The sequence below is a fragment of the Haliaeetus leucocephalus genome, unplaced genomic scaffold (genome assembly GCF_000737465.1).
Source record: "Haliaeetus leucocephalus isolate CR32 unplaced genomic scaffold, Haliaeetus_leucocephalus-4.0 Scaffold166, whole genome shotgun sequence".
Taxonomy (NCBI): Eukaryota; Metazoa; Chordata; class Aves; order Accipitriformes; family Accipitridae; genus Haliaeetus; species Haliaeetus leucocephalus.
In genome coordinates this window covers 1,890,806-1,910,716 of record NW_010972602.1, presented here as the reverse complement: position 1 = coordinate 1,910,716, position 19,911 = coordinate 1,890,806, and the positions used below count along the sequence as shown (strand labels likewise).

General features: G+C 38.9%; 1 protein-coding gene across 1 annotated transcript in view; it reads right to left on the bottom strand.

The window, feature by feature from the left end:
* The window catches only part of VAV3 (vav 3 guanine nucleotide exchange factor), a gene marked incomplete at its 3' end in the record, with an annotated part of 139,773 nt that overhangs the window by 68,499 nt on the left and 51,363 nt on the right, over nucleotides 1-19,911 (bottom strand). Inside the window, exons 3-9 of the mRNA XM_010563444.1 lie at nucleotides 15,721-15,779; nucleotides 14,774-14,839; nucleotides 10,566-10,674; nucleotides 7,418-7,510; nucleotides 7,249-7,317; nucleotides 3,347-3,450; nucleotides 1,192-1,291 (exon numbers count right to left, since the gene is read on the bottom strand). Coding sequence (XP_010561746.1) covers nucleotides 1,192-1,291; nucleotides 3,347-3,450; nucleotides 7,249-7,317; nucleotides 7,418-7,510; nucleotides 10,566-10,674; nucleotides 14,774-14,839; nucleotides 15,721-15,779 — 600 coding nt within the window. The remainder of the gene's footprint in view (nucleotides 1-1,191; nucleotides 1,292-3,346; nucleotides 3,451-7,248; nucleotides 7,318-7,417; nucleotides 7,511-10,565; nucleotides 10,675-14,773; nucleotides 14,840-15,720; nucleotides 15,780-19,911) is intronic.

The following is a 19,911-nucleotide window of genomic DNA, read 5'->3' as shown; positions in this document are numbered from 1 at the left end:
CATCACAAAGACAACAGAAATTAGGCATTCCATTGAATTAAAAAAAAAAACCCAACATTGCCTATAAGCACAGTGAAGGCAGAAAATATTACATCTATTTTCAAAAAAAGCAAAAGATAATCTTGGAAACTACAGGCCAGTCTCACTTCAGCCCCTGCAAAAATTATGAAGCAAGTCCTCTTGGAAGCAATTTCTGGGCACATGAAGAAGGTGACTGGGAATATCCAGCATGGATCCACCACAGGTAAATCAACGCTTGACCTACTTGACTGCTTTCCACAATGAAGTGGCTAGACCTGTGAATGGGTGGGGAGAGTCTACCCTGACTTTTCTAAGGCTTTCAACATCATCTCCCACAGCATCCTGATATCCAGGCTGGGATGTTATGCTCCAGATGAACTATCTACTAGGTGTATGAAAAACTGGCTAAATTGTGAGGCTCAAATAGAGCAGTGACTAATGTTTCCTATACTACCTGAGAGACAGTTGCAAGTAGAGCTCCTCAGGGGTCTGTCCCCTGAGGGAGGGGGACCCCTCTCTTTTAATATCTTCAGCAATGATCTGCAGGAAAAGACAGAAGACACCCACAGCAAGTCTGCAGGCAACACCAGATTGGAGGGTGTAGGTGACACTCTTCACAGCATGTCGAACAGGAACCTCGCATGAAGACAACAAGGTGAAGACAATGTCCTTCACCTGTTATGTACTAACCAGGGACATGCTAACCCAGAGGGCTGACCAGCTAGGGAGCAGCTCTGCTGGAAAGGACACGGGGGTCGTGGCAGACAGCAAACCCTGTGAGGCTGTGGGACCAGGGCTTGTTCAGCATAGAGGTCCCTCCCAACCTGACTGATTCTGCAATTCTGTGTTCTCAGCTGAAGTGTCACGATAAACAGAAGGGTATCACTGATGATCACTTCCCAAAAACACTCCTAACCATACTGATGTCAGTGGCAAAACTCCATTCACTTCAGTGCCAGGATGTGTACTGCAACAGCTCACATATTCATTTGATCAGAGGCTCCAAAAAAAAAAAAAAAGGAAGAGAAACACATGCCTGTATCAGTCCAGCTAGTTTTTCCATCATAAAGTTTTTGACCTGGATGAAAACAGGGCATATACATAGAAACATATATAGGTGGTTTTATATATGTATGTATATATATATATGTATTAAAAAAATACTGATACCTCTAACTTCAATTTAACATCCTCTTTTGTCTTAGAGATGTTGTCTAAGCATGATATCGCTATCTCCACTTGACTGCAGTAGTGTCCGTAAATAACCAATCTAAATCAAAGCAAGAGATAAAGAATAAAAGGAACATGTGCTTATTTAAGAACAATCCTTGATCATTTTTCACAAATACATTGTTAACAATCCTCCTTTCAAAAGGAGCAGTGCCTAAATAAACAAGGATAGGATTTAGCCACAGACTTCAATGGGCAACATGAATACAAGAAAGAATATTCAGGAGAACAAAATTTTGATCTACTTCAAAATGCTACAAAATCATTGCAATTTCCTTTAATATTCACATGTATATGTTCTGATAAATACAGGACTCATTAAAAAGCAGCGTAACTGCTGTTTAACAGAACAACAGCCTGTAGTATTTACAACACTGCAGATTTCCAAGGTTGTCGTGAATAAATTCTGTAACGCAGGCTTAACAGGATTAATTACAGCTATCCTTTAAAAAACTTGTAGGTTACCCAGACTGATCCATCTCCAACAGTTTCTACCAGGTTATATCCGGTGAGCTCTCAGATCAAAATAACAGTGGATGAAAACTTAAGAAATTTTCAATAGTTGTCAAGGGCAGCAATGCTTCTTGAAGGAGCCTGGTTTTATGACAGGAGTTTCTTGCCCCTGTTTGGAGTGTTTCTTTCTGCTAGTCCCATTGCGAAGTGTGCTGTTTCATTTCACCTCTTCATAAATTTCTTGAGGTGTTCCTTTGGATGCTTCAAATCCCTTTTTTGGGGGTCCCCATGAGCTTTCCATTGGGGTGTCCTAAATTTCTTTTTCTCTTGCCTAATCTTTACCTTTTTTCTTTTTTTTTTTTTTTTAATTCCTCTTTCACAACTGAAGTGATGATACTGATTTAACACCACATCTGATTACTTTTAATCACTACATGGTTAAGACACTGAGTCTACCTCCATCTGTTTCCTTTTTGTATAATATAAACTTGAGGTTTCTTCTCAGTGTCCTTTTTTCCCCTTTTAGCACACATTTCAGAACTACTTTTGAAAGATAAGCATTTTACAGAACAACTTCTTGTCCCCTAATTCCCTCCTACAGCAGCAGAAAGTCTAACAGCCTGGGAAATAACTATGTTCCTCTCCAACATGAAAGCTTAGACAGAGAGTCTCTGAAGGTAAGACTGTTTATGGGCAGGCTGGAACACCCTCCTCCCTCAGAAAACAACTCTCCTTTCTAATGTTTTCTGGATGCTGCTGTCCAGTTTCTCACAAGCCTCTTATTACTGCAACAGTCCTCCTTCCCCATCTCCCTCAAGCAAATCCAATTAGCTCCCACAGGTCTTTCCCACTCCGGTCCCAGAAGGAACTAATTTTTAACCACAACCCAAGGGTTACGTCAAGGTAGGTCAGTACTGTAGCCCTCAGTACAAGTGTTTTTCAGCTAAGTACCACAGGCATGTAAGTTCATCTATACAGTCCAACAGCTGTTCAGTGCTGGCAGAAAAAACAATCTGAAAAGGTGGGTAAAAAAATTGGCAATTAGCCTACAGGGCATGGCATGCTGCCACAGCTACCCTGTTATCAGCTTGGCTGTTTTTCACAGTTTGAAGCTAGAGCATGCTTTCTTTACTGTTGCACCTTTGACTGCAGGGTAGGGTAAGACCCTAGTCTATTCTCTCTTCTCTTTTGCACCTGCTTTCCCGTCTTTCAAGTTATGACTTCTTCTGTTTTCTTGAACCTGGAATAGGCTTTATATATATCCTTGCCTTATTTTGCCCCTTCTTCCTTTTTTATAACATTTTATCTGTTAAACAATACGGGTACATGCTATAAAATATCTGGGATTATTTACATGAAAAAAATGCTGCGCAAAATAAGCTATTTAAGTTTTGTTCAAAATGCAGATGTTACCTGTCTATGTAACAATATTGCCAAAACTGGGGGTAAGAAGAGGGAGGGCTCATATAGCAATCGGTTCCATTTTGACTTCCAGGCTCAAAACACCAAATACTAGCTTAGTAAGTATACTGAAATCAAATTCAATCCTGTTTCAGAAATATTCGTTGAATAAAAATATGGCAAAATATTTTCCCAAATTGAGCAGAGGTTATCACAATTAGTAAGAGTGCATAAATCTTACCTTTCCTTGTAGTTAATAAAAATTTGATATAGGTTCTGATCATTTTTGTTAACAATAGAATCATTGATGTCCTGTGTTAGACTCCTGTGAATTTTCACCAAATCCTTAAAAACAGTAATGGGGAGGGGGAAAGGTTTTTTAAAAACAGAACAACTTAAAGCTTTGAATATAAAAATAAATTATTTCATGTTAGACACATTAATTTCAATAAATCGGAAAACAGATCATTTGAGTGTAGAACCTAATTTCAAGGTTTGCCACATCTTCCATACAGTGCGACAAGAAAAACGAAACTCCAAGAACTACCTATTAGAGACTAATTTATTCTAGCTTGGAACGTGCACTGTTAATTCATCTTCATTTTATAATGATAATTTTAAAATTAAGCAAGTCAAGTAAATGCTTTAGTGACAAGATAAAGTAATGATTCATGTCCCTGAGCTGTGAAAAATTAGTTTTGTACATTACATTGGTCAATTAGTGATGTTCTAGTGCTAAGTTAACTGCAGTCATAATGAGTTTCCCAATACAGCAGGCAACTAATGGCTGAAAGGCAAGAATATTACAGAAAGATTTGCTCCCTGAGTATAGTAGTAACTCACCTTACTTGTTCACTATTATACAAAAATCTGTAAGCAACTATAGGAGATTTCATCAGCCTTAATACTGTATGGATACTGTCAAAGAAGTCACAAGAAATTAAGTCAAAGCAGGTTAAAAAGTTTTGAAATCAGGGTAACTGACTGTAGGAAGCGTACAGACCACTGCACTGAAAAACAGAGTACTGTTTAAAGAAAAAGCCATTGAAGATGGTTTAATGCAGTAAATGACATACTACAAAAATAATATGCAATACTGAGTTGTGAACTAAGTGAAAACATTTAACTTCACTCTGATGAAACTAAGAGTACATATGAGGTCAATCACATCACAGGTGAGGGAGCAAAAACTTAAAACACATCAAATTCCGTTGCTAGCAATTGTATGGCCATATCCTCAGTATCTTAAGTTGCACCAGACAAAGATGTTATTATAGAAATGCTTCCCAGTTAATATATTGCAGGAGCACATTTTCTCAGGAGTGCACAGGGACTCAACTAAGCAACACCCCTGAAAAACAGCTTAATACTAAGGGGACAAAATGTCTTTTTAAGCTTCTATCTCCAATTCAAAACCAAGTTTTAAATTAAACTGATGTTAGCAACATTAGCAGTTAATGAAAGTTCAAACAAATTCAGTATGTTACATGTACTTCCATCTCTCTTTCCCTCTGTATGTCCATATATACGTCTCAATTCAAATGCATTCATAGGTGTACATACAAATGCATCTATGTATGTGTGCACATGTATATAGACAGATGTACATACAAATGCATCTATGTCTACATATATATATACATAGAAATATACATACAGAGATACACACATAGAGCCATACATACATTTTATAGGCCAGAATTTTGAAATCTGAGCCCTAATGAAGGGCACTCTCTTTAGACTGGTGAGTCGTTTGGGGTGGTTTGGGGGCCAGGAGGGGAGGTTCTTAAAAATGAAATATATTTTGACATCAGCAGATGATTTTGTCCAGCAAGCATCTTTCAGAATCTATATAAGGAATATACCATCACCCTAAAGCACTGATCCTTCACCACAACCCTTTAACAGAGGCAAATTCATCCTGTTCTGAGAACACCACACTTGCTCTCCACATTGCAGTTTGCTGTAGAGCTCTGCATAACAGCTATTTTTAATTTAAAACAAGCTTCCACTGCCCTCCAGCCTTCCTGCTGAGGAACTGCCACAGAGACAAGGTCTGAGCAGACAAAGCATTTGCATGCATTTTTGGCTTAGACAAGCCCTATATCTCTTTTAATGTTTTTGGATGCCTATGAAATGTTACTGGAGTCAGAAATAAGCACCAGCTTGTAACAGCAGAATACTGAATGCTGATAATGAAAAACAAAATAAAACAGCCTAAATGTAACAGTTTACTACACGTCTTCCTAGTTTCAAATAAACAGGTTTTGTTCTTTTTACTCCTCTTATCTGATCCCCTTGCGTTTCTTTAACTAGTAGTGAATAGGCTGACCTCCCAGTTTGTGGTTAGAGCGTGTAAGCCTTTCCAGCATGTAAGCCTTTTTTATACCCCTGTGCAGTGTTTCACGTTGGCTGGCTTTAGGTTTTTCAACGCACTTAAGTCAACATGCCTGGGCATACAGAGCCTTAGGAAAGAGGTTTACAGGAACTTAGGTAGGGCACATCAGGGCCTTATTTGAGATGAATATAAGAAACATTAATGTAGGACAGAATATAAATTTGTTTTCAAAAGCCAAAGGATCTCTACAGGCAGCTGACACACTTCACGACAAGTAGATTACTGATGTCTGCGGCAGTATTTCAGACTAATATTCAAAGAGGAGGAAATTACAGCAATTGAGATTCAGACTGAAAACTGTAATAGCGGGACGAACATTGCAAGGTGTCAGGTATCATCATCAGTGTAATAACTGTTGTAATTTAATTTCTGTCAGGATGGTGCTGGAACAGCAACTAACACAGGTTCCCACAGAACAAAAAAAAAAATCCCCAACACCACTTCCTACAGCCTTGAGAGCCTGTGGGACATGCCAGAGATGGCCAAAACAGAGGTGATGTTTCACAGGCAATAAAGGTTTGATATGGCCCATAGGCCACACTCTGGGGACCCTTTCTTTACAGTGTGCATCATAAAAGAACATTCCTTTCATTTGTGTCTGTTGAGAGAGGCTTCACACCATATCTGATGTCTTCTTTTAAAGTCAGATAAAGACATCTGCTGAATACTTTCATCAACTAAAAATATGTCAATTGTCATACTATTATGATTAGGCCAAAAATAAATGGAACGAAGTAATAATCACAGAAACCTTTAAGATTTCAAATAAACCTTTCAAATAAAGAGGTGTCCTAGATACTTCACAGAGGATTCCTTATACTTTCCAGTGCCATATTCTGAATCCAAAACTGCGAGCTACCCTAACTTCAAAATGTCTTCAATGGTGACAGAGCCAGTGTAGATACAAGGATTTGCAGAGTAGCTACAGAAATCCTCATGAAAGAACCACTCAGCGTATGGTTGTAGGCAACCTAACAGTCACAACTTTGTACCATCACTAAAATATCAGCATGTATTGGAAGATAACCCGTTTTAGAATCATAGAATCATTTGGAGTGGAAGGGACCTTAAAGGTCATCTATTTCCACCTCCCCTGCCATGGGCAGGGACACCTTCCACTAGACCAGGTTGCTCAAAGCCCCATCCAACCTGGCCTTGAACACTTCAAGGATGGGGCATCTCTGGGCAACCTGTTCCAGTGTCTCACCACCCTCACAGTAAAGAATTTTTTCCTAATATCTAATCTAAATCTTCCCTCTTTCAGTTTAAAACTGTTACCTGTCATCCTATCACTACACTCCCTCCTAAGAGACCCCCTTCCCATCTTTCCCGTAGGCCCCCTTTAAGTACTAGAAGGCTGCTATAAGGTCTCCCCAGAGACTTCTGTTGCCCAGGCTAAACAACCTCAACTCTTAGCCTATGCTCTAGGGGAGGTGCTCCAGCCTCCTGATCACCTTCATGGCCCTCCCATCTTCTATAAATTATTAGCTTCTAAGGGTCAAAGATACTCCAGTTTATAACCATTCACTATCTGACATGATAATACCACTTATCCTATTCCCTCAAGCAGAAAAAAAAAAACCCAAAATAGCGTACACATTCTTTTTTATCAAATACCCTAATACCTACATAAATGCATTGTGCACCATATTTCAAATAATCATTTTGTGCAGTAACATACAACACAAATATATCATAACCAGCTATGAACCTTTTATCTGTTCATTAAATATGCAATTACTTACAGGAATGTTGATGAAAACAGTATCAAACTCTGATGCTGACAGAAACCTTTTCAATGGCACCATGAAAAACTGCAAGGAAAAAGAATTTATATATACATTGACTATGTCATTATATTTTCTAGACTGTTATAAAAATACGTAAGTTACAATTCTATAAATAGTATCTTACTTTCTCTATCGATTCCAGAGTTTCAGTGTATTTCTCTTCAGTTTGCTTTATTTCAGCAAGACAACAGCTTCTTATGTCATTTTCAGTATATTTCTGCAATTACAGTGGAGTCAAGTTTAAGTCATTAACAGGTACCCAAAGGATAAGAAATGTATTTATTTGTTTAGAATTAAGCAATTAGGATAACTGCTTCCTGAAATTTTCTGAGTACTGCAGCCTCCAAAGATGATAGCATTAACCAAGAATATTTTAATGTTCAATTAGCTGATGACTTTAAGAGTTTTACTAAAATTCAGCATCAAAGGAGCATTATGAAAAGTTAATGTTTAGACATAAAACGCTGAACTCTCTGCATGTACTTCGGAAGCTGAAATACAAGGTCACATTTAATTTACATCCAGACTGAGAAATCTTAGTTAAAATACTCAGCACTTAATAATTCCATTAAACTTAATGGGGCTAAATCATGTAAGTAACTTTGTACTTCATCACTGTTCACACTTCTGTTTGCTGTTTTGACATATCTCCTTTGCGCTTCTCTCTGTCTCCATGTGACTCTACAAGCAGCTCCTGCAACTGGAACATGGCTTCTCACATCTACCAGATGCTAAATTATCTCAGAAATTACTCTTTAAAACCCAACTGCTGCAGTTTTTAATTTTCCCACAACAAACATTAAATTACCATCCTTATCAGCTGCAGACAGAAGTAACCATTTTGCAAAAATACAGTCTGTCATTACCAGTAGAGATGTACTTAATGAGCATCATCTGATGATCAGCCTCATCTCAAAAATCTATCATTTATTCCCAAATTTGTTGGCAGGGGGAAGCAGGCGCTGTCACAGTTAACCAGAGTTAATCTCAATAAAGTATTAGAATTTGACATTATTCAGGCTTTTAGTTATTTTTCACCTTTAACTTACTGAGCTCAATACTGTTCAAATTGCTTGCAGTACTTGCACCAATACAGAAGTTGTTGTACCCAATAGGAGCTTATATCCATTTGCAAAATGTGGGGGGTTAAGAAATGCAAACAAAATCCTAGGATTCCGCTTAAAACCATTGACTTCACTTTTGTGCTCACCTAACCCAAACAGATCATTCACACAGGCACTTTTGGCAGAAACTGACATATTGGTTTTCTATCTGTACCACAAACATCAAGAATTTGAGTGCAATAAACAAAACGAGAGAGGAAATAAGAAATAATGTGCAAATACCAGTACAAGTGAGAAAAATTGCCTTTGAAGGTCAGCTATTGCTAGAGAAAATTTAGCGGAACAGTTTACTTTGCAAGATAATGACGATAAAACAAGGATGAGGGAGATGCATAGTATTTTGGCTGCTACTGGAGAATCTGAAAAGTATTGGGTTCTTTTAAAAATCTACTTGAAGATTGTCCTGCGCTAGTGTCTTCATATGCAAGGAATTCTCACGCAGGATTCAAATGAAGGAACTGCACAAAATTGTCACATTATCATGCAGTATATTTATAAACCTGAGAGTAAATAATCACAAACCAGAAATAATTACCACATTCAAGAAAGCTGTCACAGCAAAACAATTGTAATGTCTCCATTCATTACATGTTGTGGAAAAAAATATTTTACTGTACGATGTTTTCACTTTTCCTTTACTTTCCATAAGAAACAAATACAAGTCTGTTCAATCTAAATTATCTAGACTAAGAAGCAACTAAAATTAGAATGTGAGAGTTCCGATTGCTATATTAATCATTTGTTTAGAGACACATACGCAAGTGACATTTGCATCAGGAAAAAAAGAATCAGAGAAAATTTACACACTATCAAATGCCAGAGATTACCACTGTTACAGTTGAAGGAAAAAAAAAAAAAAGGCACCCACGCTCATTATGTGAAACCCAAAACTCAACGCATTTTGAGTTTAAGTTTAAAATAAAAACTCAGAACCAAGATCACAATAAAGTTTTCCATGATTCAAACACTTTTCTAAAGCATCCTGCCTGCAAGTGAATGTGACTTCATTAGATATAAAACAGTGTTTTCAACTCAATTTTTAATTTGGCTTTCATCGAATAATCTAAACTTTAGGAGGTAAACAAAATTAAGCAAAATGTGAAAAACTAACATAACTTTCTGCTTATTTCATCCTTGATATAAATGCACTACCTGCAGGATTTTGTATTAACAGAAAAACAGGCTTGAAAACAATATTGTTATACTCAAAACAATAGAGATTAAAACAAGGCAGTGATCTCCCAAAGACAAGATAGTGGTAACTCTGGGGAATCACCATAAAAACAGAGAACACAAATCACACTAGCTATTTGAATTTCTCAGTTCTTCATGTAGCTATATTACTAAAAAGCAATATGGAAAAGTAAAGGCAATTTTCCAACTTAAGACAACAGGAAGCATAACATATGTTCATGTCAATATAGAGGAAGAAAACAACTGTCCTAAAAAACATATCCTGTCATGGCCACAGACTAACATTTTCCAGATCAGAAAGGACATCTCTGAGGAAGAGCAGACAAGTACATTAGGGTTTCTCCCAATTTGCAAGTAAATTTTATTGCCTAAGTTTAGATTTTTTTTTCAAGACAGTTTTGAAAACTGACCATAGTACCTTTATATAATAAAGTAAATAAGCTACTTAAGTCATTCTCAGCAAGACCAACCTAATGATCAACAAAAGTTACATGGTTGAATAAGCAGGAATTTCATTGGTATGAAACAATTATCAGTTGTCCTCTTTAGATGAGTTGCCCAAATTATGGTTGAAACAACAGCATTTCATAATATTATAACTTAATTTTGGAAGTAGGACACTTTGAAGCAAGCAGTTAATTTAATAGCTCTTAAAATAGCTGGTAAATCTTACTATTCATAACTGGCAAACTTAACAAAATAAGTGATTATTGTATTTGATTTTAAAATTACATTTCTTTCAAAAAAATTACCGTAGTTAAGGTTCAACCCTTTGCTAAAACAGCCTGCAAAATCTTACACAGGAGATAATGCACTGCACATGACAGCTCCGGATGCAACTGAGCATGAATGAAGTTTCAGTGAAACTAGCTATAAAGAGATAATTTCACAAATCTTAACTTTCAAAAATGTAACTGCTATTGTTCGAAAATAGCTAGGAATTGGAAAACGTACAGGCTGCTGTGCTGCTTCATCTTTCATCAGGTCTTCATAAACCTCCCCACCTTCGTCTTCTCCATAGACGCAATCATACAACTCCTCATCTTCATCAACACCAGTTTCACTGAAAGGAAAAGACAATCAAAAAAGAAGAAAAAAAAAAAAAAGCTGTGCAGTGCTGGCAAATTACCATCAGCTCTGCAAGGGACCACTCCTCATAGGAAAAGATTTCTACAGTAAACAAAGAGATTAATTAATAGAACTATCTAATGAAAATAACTCATTAAGTGCATTAATTTTCTTTCCTCAATGCATTTAAAATATGATTATACGAAATCGACACAACACTGAAGACTGCATGAATTTAGAACCACACAGGAACTAAACCAGGCACTGAAAGCAGCTTGTCAGGACAGTTTTGTCATGAGGTACCATCCAGCTGCTTTCTTCTCTTAGTGCCTTTTCCCACCATATCCAGTGAAGAGGAACTGCTTCTCCTTACTGCCTGGCATCCCACTACACTGAGATGCGAGACACTGGTACAGGTCTCCTTCCTGCCTAAAGGAAGGATTATCTGGGGTAAAATACACTAAAGACTGCAGAGCCAGCAGCTGAGAGTCTGTACCTCCATACCATAAGCCAGTATCTTGATCAACTCATTGCAACCTCCAGCTACCCAAAAAAGAAAAAAGCAACCTTTCAAACTGAAAAATCAGACAGTTCAACAAAATAAAGTATACACAAGAAGTGTCCTCCTATTACCCAAGTTACAGAAACACCTCAGGATAAAGTCAATGCTCAACTCCACCCTCAGCTAATTCAGCTTCATTAGTCAGTCCTGCTGGAGTTTTGCCTACTTTGCACTAGGACCATATCAAGCCCGTAATATCTCTTTCACCCACATTTCTTAGGGTATGTCTACAAAAGAACTCTAAAAGATACTCAAAGTAGTGCAGTCATGTATTGGGTTTGTGTGGCAAGGTTTTGGTAGTGGGGGGGTTACAGGGGTGGCTTCTGTAAGAAGCTGCTGGAAGCTTCCCCTATGTCCGACAGAGCCAATGCCAGCCGGCTCCAAGACGACCCCACCGCTGGCCAAGCCCAAGCCCATCAGCAATAGTGGTAGCACCTCTGTGATAACATATTTAAGAAGGGAAAAAAAGCTGTGGCAGACACAGAAATGGCAGCTGGAGAAAGGAGCAAGAACATGTGAGAGAAACAACCCTGCAGACCCCCAGGTCAGTGAAGAAGGAGGGGGAGGAGATGATCCAGGCGCCAGAGCAGAGATTCCCCTGCAGCCTGTGGGGAAGACCCTGGTGAGGCAGGCTGTCCCCCTGCAGCCCAGGGAGGTCCATGGTGGAGCAGATATCCACCTGCAGTCCGTGGAGGACCCCATGCCAGAGCAGGTGGGTGCCCGAAGGAGGCTGTGACCCTGTGGGAAGCCCACACTGGAGCAGGCTCCTGGCAGCACGTGTGGCCCCGTGGAGACCGGAGCCCACACTGGAGCAGGTTTTCTGGCAGGACTTGTGACCCCGTGGGGAACCCACGCTGGAGCAGTCTGTGCCTGAAGGACTGCACACCGTGGATGGGACCCATGCTGGAGCAGCTCTTGAAGAACTGCAGCCCATGGGAAGGACCCATGTTGGAAAAGTTTGTGGAGGACTGTCTCCCGTGAGAGGGACCCCACGCTGGAGCAGGGGAAGAGCGTGATGAGTCCTGCCCCTGAAGAGGATGAAGCGGCAGAGACAACGTGGGATGAACTGACCGTAAACCCCATTCCCCGTCCCCCTGTGCTGCTGGAGGGGGTAGGTAGAGAATCCAGGAGTGAAGCTGTGCCTGGGAGGAAGGGAGGGGTGGAGGGAAGGTGGTTTGAGACTTGGTTTTATTTCTCATTACCCTGCTCTGGTTGACTGATAACAAATTAAGTTAACTTTCCCCTTGTTGAGTCCGTTTTGCCCGTGACGGTAATTGGTTGAGTGATCTCTCCCTGTCCTTATCTTGACCCACGAGCCCTTTGTTATATTTTCCCTCCCCTGTCCAGCTGAGGAGGGGAGGATAGAGCAGCTTTGGTAGGCACCTAGTGTCCAGCCAGGGTCAACCCACCACAAGTCATAATAATACAGAAACTTCATCAGATGTTCTGATAATTTTGAGATTTTTACTGTTAGAAAACAGCACTGAAATCCTTCAGAGTGAAAAACAAATTGAGGATCGGTCCACAAGAACAAGAAAGGACAACCAGTTCTGTAAGTGGATCATCAGTACTCAAGAAAAGGACATCAGAAGCTTTACTGGCAGAGACTAATGATTTTGAAGAAATCAAAATTAATGAGAATTGCTACCAACACAGCTGCCACATGAATTACTTGGAAATGCCAGACAAAGTCACTATGTCTATAGTCAGGACTATATAGAGAAACCAAGTGAATTTTTTATTTCTCATTAAATATGAGGGGGTTTGTTTGTTTTGGTTTTGGTTTTTTTTAAATCAAGGAGATCAGAAGGATAAAGTTAGCAAGCACTGCAAGTTTCAATAGATGGAATGATTAAAAAAAAAAAAATTATTTGGGGGATTCAACAGGAAACTCCCTTCCTTTTCCAACAGATACCATGCCCCAGGAGCAATAGAGAGCTCAGGTGCTCCAGGGTAGTCTAACATTTCAGCTTGCACCAGTGATGATGGTGTGCTAGCATTTCACATTGAACACTAGCAGCTGTATCAGATGCAGCTGACACCCTCCCTTTTACCACCTATGCTCCAGGGAACAAAAGCTGGCAAAAAGGCAGAGTAAGGATAGAAAAATTTTAACTACTACAGCTCTTTCTGACAAAAAGCTTTGCATTCACTCTAAATTCTTTAGACACCATTTAAACTCAGGGACATTTAAGTTAATTTTAGTCAAATACACTTAGTAATTAAGAGATTCTAAAAAATGTGGGCCATTTGCATCATTCACTGGCACTTTTGTTTCTTATGGAGAGAGTACTTCTTGAATTGCTTCCTCCACAATTGAGACAGGATGTAAGTATCAAATTTCAGTGAATAATATTTGTAATTTGATGCAAAAAAAATAAAAGTTATGAATCGCAGTTTCTTTGGTATGATTTGTTAACTTTTTTTTTAAATTAAAACTGTCTCCGAGTACAGAATTCACGTACCTATTTAAAAACCGATATAAATGTTATTTTCAAACAGTGCTAATGCCACCACTAAGTGATGAGGACATCAAGTCTAGCCCACTTGAGTCTCAGAGGAGTCTGCAACTTCTACCTTCTGCATGTTCAGCTACACAGAGTGAAAAGCAGCTATCTATGAGACAGCCCATCACCTGCAGGAGACAAGGATGAGCTTTGCAGGGAACGTGATAAATTGAATAATGCCATCCATGGTGGGGTTTCCCTTCTTTATAGGCAGTAAAGAAACAAATCTGCAGTGTGAACAGCAGCTACTTCAACCACATCACAGCAAGTGACATACAATGTGGCCAGAGCCAATATAGAGCCAGATGAGCACTAGTGAGGATGAGTGCTGGTGAACTTGGAGCTTTGGGACAGTGAACTCTGATCCAAGCTCTTGTCCAACATGATTCCTAATGGATCTTGAGAGACCCTAGCCATAGGGTACAAGAGTACTTCTTCCTCACAGTTTTTATGCCCAGATGTATTTATCTCACCAGTCTGCAAAATAAAGCTGCAGTCTACCGCTCAATACTATACAGTATGTTCATGGCTATCTTACTTGCACCTCAAAGCCAATGTGAAAACTGGCAAAAATTAATAATCCTGCAAACACATACCCAGAGAGGTAAATGCACTCATACAAAGAATTTCATTGACTTTTGGGAAACGACCCACTTGAATTATGATCCAAACATGCATTTTCTCTGCAAGTTCAAGACAATTTCCTTGGGTCCCTTACAACTGATATTGTACTTCTATGAAAGCTTTCTCATAGTACAGACAGATAATTTAAAAACACATTCATGATTTACTTTGCTACCAGCACCCTCTATGAAACATGCTTCCTTACATATATAAATGTATTGCAATCATTCAGATAAGCTCTCACAATTAATTCTTCCTGACCAGCATAACAGCTAACAAAATCTTTTTAAATCAAATAAATACCCCATTCTCATTAAAACCACGTGTTCTATAATGTCATATAAATAATAGCATGCAACTGAAACCAAAATCTTTCATTTAACTAAAGATTTAAAACATACTCTATTAAATCAGGAAGACCTTTGTAGATATCTTCATCATCAACGCTTTCTTCTGTAGGGAAGGGCCTATAGAAAGAAAAATAGCATGAAGTACAGACAGCACTAGTCTAGTCACATAGTGCGTTTTTGTTTGGTTTCTAAAATTTTCACACAGATTACTGTATGTTAATGTGTTTGTATGTTCCCCTCCTTCTCTGATAAACAGTATACGTTTATTTGGACTTCTCTATATGAATTGATACTTAATATAATAAAAAAAACCTACTGGATGGGGTTGTTATAAATCACTAATATACATCATTGTCAGTTGTTCAACTGAGAATATTAACTGTTCTTTTTAGCCCAGGACATGATTATGGGACTGGCTAGGAATTTTGTCTATGTTTTAAAAACATCATCCATTTATATATTATAAGATTGCTGAATCAAACCATTCAAAAAGATGGAGAACACCAAAGCATTAAGTCTTTCACCTTCTCTCACAGCCCACAATTATAGTTCATGAGGTTAGGTTTGGTTGGGGTTTTCTGGTTTCTTTCTGAAAATTAGAATCTCACAAACTTGGCAGTTTTGCTGCTTTTTAGAAAGGAGAAAGAAGAGAAAATCCATTTTTCTTTACAAAGATGAGCACTGCATCAGCTTGACTTACAATCCACGTATCACAATTATCACAAGTTCTGTAATACTAACTGCTCATTTGTTCACCTTGTGTTTCAGCATGAGAAGTAAATGTAGTTCAGGCACTTCAGTAAGCGTACCAGAGGCAGAAAAAACCCTTCGGAGCTCCTCAGAGGTCCAGAGCCTTGGTTAGCTGTCCACTGGGCAATATGGTTTACAACCAGAGAAGTTCTTATTGGGGGACACTGTCTACACTGCCTCTAACAACTTTGCCAAGGAGCATCATGCAAGAGGCATTATTCCCACCATTCACTGGGGCAAAACCATACCTTATTCCTGTGCCTAATGCAATAGGAGTGCGAGAAAGTTTTGAAAGTGTTTCTATCACCTGGAGAAGAAGGAAACAGAAACCATGATTAGTTGTAGAACAGAAGTAATAAAACATTCTGTTCTCTATTGTTTCATTATCAGCAACACCATTTCACACCAACAGATATAAACAGACACAGAATCTGGCTGTGGCAAATACTGAGGGCACTGAACTTCCACGGATTTCCCATGAGCTGGTCTTCGGTGCTTTTGTACTGAGGGATGTGATGGAAGCACAAAGAGAGGAAAAGGGAAATTTGTTATTTACAAGTTTTAGCACAAGTAAAAGCCAATTTAAGTGGATTTGAAACCAGGTCACATATGTCACAAATATACATTCAATTTACAATTGGACCTGGATGAAACTGTAACCAAATTTTATCTTACAGACTGCTCTGAAGATTTATTTTTTTAATTGTAGCTCCAGAAGAAAATCAAAGTATTAATTTGAGCTTTTCCAAACACTGGCCAGAAGAGGGAGCCAAATGCCAAACCAGCAGAAAGCCACCTTCTCAGGACTGGCTCGAAAAGGAAAGGTAATGTTTTATTAGCCAAACAATTAAAGAAGCTGCACATTTGAGCCATAAACTTTATTTATTTTTAAAAGATTACAGTAGTCTGAAAGGTCTCATTCTAAGAAAATACCTCCTGTAAGCGCTCAAGGTTATACAATAAGAGAGGAAGAATATTAGGGAGGGTAGAATACATGTACATACGGTCGCACACACAGAATTATTTTGCTGTCAGCTGTAATAATAAAAGACCAACTTGTACTCTGCCTAGCATGTCCTCTCTGTCACAAATATTTTCTCTTATTTTAAGCACTATCAGATTGGCAAGTCTTATTTGCTAGAGAGAGAAAAAGAGGCAAAATGACACCCTGTCTATACTTCCAATGACAAGAGGGGGGCAAGTCTGGTGAACTAAATATCCGTTTCTTGTTTCAACATGTTATTTCCCAGCACACAGAAAATCTTCTGCAAACTATTCCACCCACGCAAACCCTTTTCCTTAGAGGGATTCTCACTTATCTAGCATAATCAAATCCAGTAGAAGTATAGCTTATTCTTCACAGCTAATTAGGGTTGCTTCAAGATAACACAAAAAAGATCTGTACAAAAAAATTTATGAATTTTAGGAAGCTAACTAGCAAATGTTATTCTCAAGATGTACCACCAAATTACATTTTACAGCTATCAATATGAACACAAACAAAAGCAAGACTTAAAAACCATGAGGAATAGAAAAACTTTTTCACAAATTGGTGTCAAACCTTCATTTAAGGGAAGGAAAAGAACGGCAAAGGGAGAGGGACAGAGAGAGAGGGAGGGGAAAGGGGGAGGAGATGGGGGAGATAGAAGAGAAAAACAAACACACCACCACCACACCACACACACTGAGGAAGCCAGAGAAGTGTTTATGAGGACATGTACACACAGAAAAGGAGAGAAAGGAACTATGTGACTAGAGACAACAGAAGACTACTAATAATTTTCACTGCTCTTGGAACAGAGAAGGTCTAGCATTGCAGGAAGAGCAAGCTAACATGCTAGGAAGCCAATGGGCAGATTTCCATCAAAAACTGAACACCAGATAATCCACCAAGAAGAAAATGGTAATCATCACAACAGCACTCAGTACCTCAACAAGAGACACACTGCGTTCTCCAGAAGTACGCGATAAAGCATGGCCACACTGGCATCGCAAAGGGGAACAGTAATGGGCAGAGATCGCTATTTCAAAACGAAACAATTAAGAACTTAAGACCATTACCCACCCCAGTGTGTATTTAAGATCAAAATACCTAACTGAAAACAGACATAAATTCTACCAAATAAAAGGTAATGCTTGCCCATTAACTGCTCCAATTAAAGCACAGCTTAAAACAGCACTCTGTCAAGAAACAGAATCGTTTCTACTGAGGGGTCTTCTTGCAGTTGTGGTTTCCTTGAAGAATTCTGACAAACTGTCAGGAATACATACACAAGTAATCGTAAGTGAAACTACCACTTCTGGTCAACACACTATTTCAACATCACATACATATAAATGTATTTGCTCCAACATGAAGTGAGGCAAGGAAAGATTCTCCTTCCACATGAAATTTCAGTTCTTTGGTTCTGAGCCACTGCAGGAACTCTTTAAGAGTTCCCGAATTTCTAGGTCCATGGGGAAGGTCACAGTTACGTATGGGCTCAGTTGTCAGAAAAACAATCAGAGTTTCAATAGACAGTCATCAAAACAATCTAACTAAACCCAGCAAAATGTCTGATTTTCAACAAACCAACAGACTCCGGAGTTTTTCAGAACAGTGCTAGTTTGAAGCCCTATACAGCTGACGTGGGAAGCTACAATATAGCGCAATTCTGAACTCCAAAATTACAGTGTACCATACATGTGAAAGTCCATAACATTCAATTTAATGCTTTTCATGTGCTTTTTTTGCCTTGCTCGCTTCCTTTCAGCGGAGCTTTAATCCGTTCTACCCATTTAACCCTAAATGATTGCCCAGTTCTCTTCCACAGCAAGGACTCAGTACAGATGCTCCTGTACTTTTGAACGAGGCTAAACTGGATCTTAGCTTAAAAGCAAAAGTAGCACTCCTTGCTTGTACAAAGTCCACAACAACAGGGCTTCCATGGCTGGCTCTGCTCTGCACCAAACAAATGTACAAAGGACTGCAGGGCCTTTGCACGCATGCTATTACCAGGAACGGGAAGTAAAAACTAGATACCAAGTAAAGATTCATATTTATGTTCTGGCTAGCTATGACACATGAAAAAAGAAACAGTTATATTCCAAAACATCCTGCAACAACTACATCCCTTCGCACTAGAAAACTCAGTAACTCTATGACTCTCCTGCAGCAAACGTGAAATTGGGAGGTGTTAGCAACAGACTTTCAGGCATAAAAGGAAGTCCCACCTGCACCCACCTCTATGTAGCTCCTTTGCACTGACTAATGCCATCAGACAGAGGTTAGGCAAGTCTTTCTTTAGAAGTCACATCAAAGCCACGCTCGCTTCAAGACGATGTGAACATCCAAGTTTGTTTTTCAGTATATAATCCTTTTATGCAAAATATGACATGAAATTCAAATCTACGGCCCTGCAAGAGGAAGCGCGCCTCGACCTGCGCCCCAGCAAGTGGCTCTGCTCCTCATTCATGTTTTGGGCACAGCTGGCAAGAGCAATGGTCTCGCACTACACATTAACTTTTTACTTCATTAATTACTCTAACAGCAGATTTTTTTTGGCTTTGCATTTATTATTTCACTTGACTTGCTGTTTTAGGTCAAACTCTCCAGTTTACGTAAGCACTTTCGCATCCCTTGCCAAAACGTTATTCTGTAATTTCCTGCAGCCATACTCTTCAGTAAATCACATCAGATATTCCTATGCATACTTACAGCAGCAGTACACTAGAGGGACTATTTTACTTCTTTCCACAGCAGTGGTGTGTCTGAGTTTAAAACGTGCCTTATTAAGTATTTTGGTGGAGGTCGCTTTTTAATCTCGTTTCTTAAAAAAGAACTTACAATCATGCAGTTCAAGAGCAGACAAAGTACATCTTTTAAAAGTACTTTTCCACTTTTAGAAGAAACAGAAGTAAATAATTTTGCAACTCCTTGTCTCCCCAAACAGGCAACATTTCGTTGCTGTTGACAGCTGCTGTCAGGACTAGGCCCATGTTTATATTTCTGACATTTACCTAAACTGAAAACATGAAGTGATCAACAAATGTTGATGGCAATGGTTTCATAGTTTATGCCAATAAAACCTAGAAAGACTCACTTGCGGGTTAGATCTTCAAAGCAGCCGTTTCCTTGTATGCACTTAAATCAGGATATGTTTTTCTAAGACACAGTAAAAGTCACTAAGAATTCACAACCATATTGCCTATCAAGTCTTTGTTTTCAAAATCTGAGCATCTAGTTCAGTATTTGAGTGTTGCATTTCGTTGAAAACTTAGCTTTACTCCCTCCCTTGAAGTGAATTTATTTCCAATACTAACGTGCTTTTTGACATGCTACTCTTTGATGCATGCACATGGGTTTCTTCCCAAATCGGTCTTATTTTACTTCATCAAATGGGGGGGGGGGGGGGGGGGATTCCTTTATAAAAAAAAAAATAATAAAAAAAGAGGGAAGA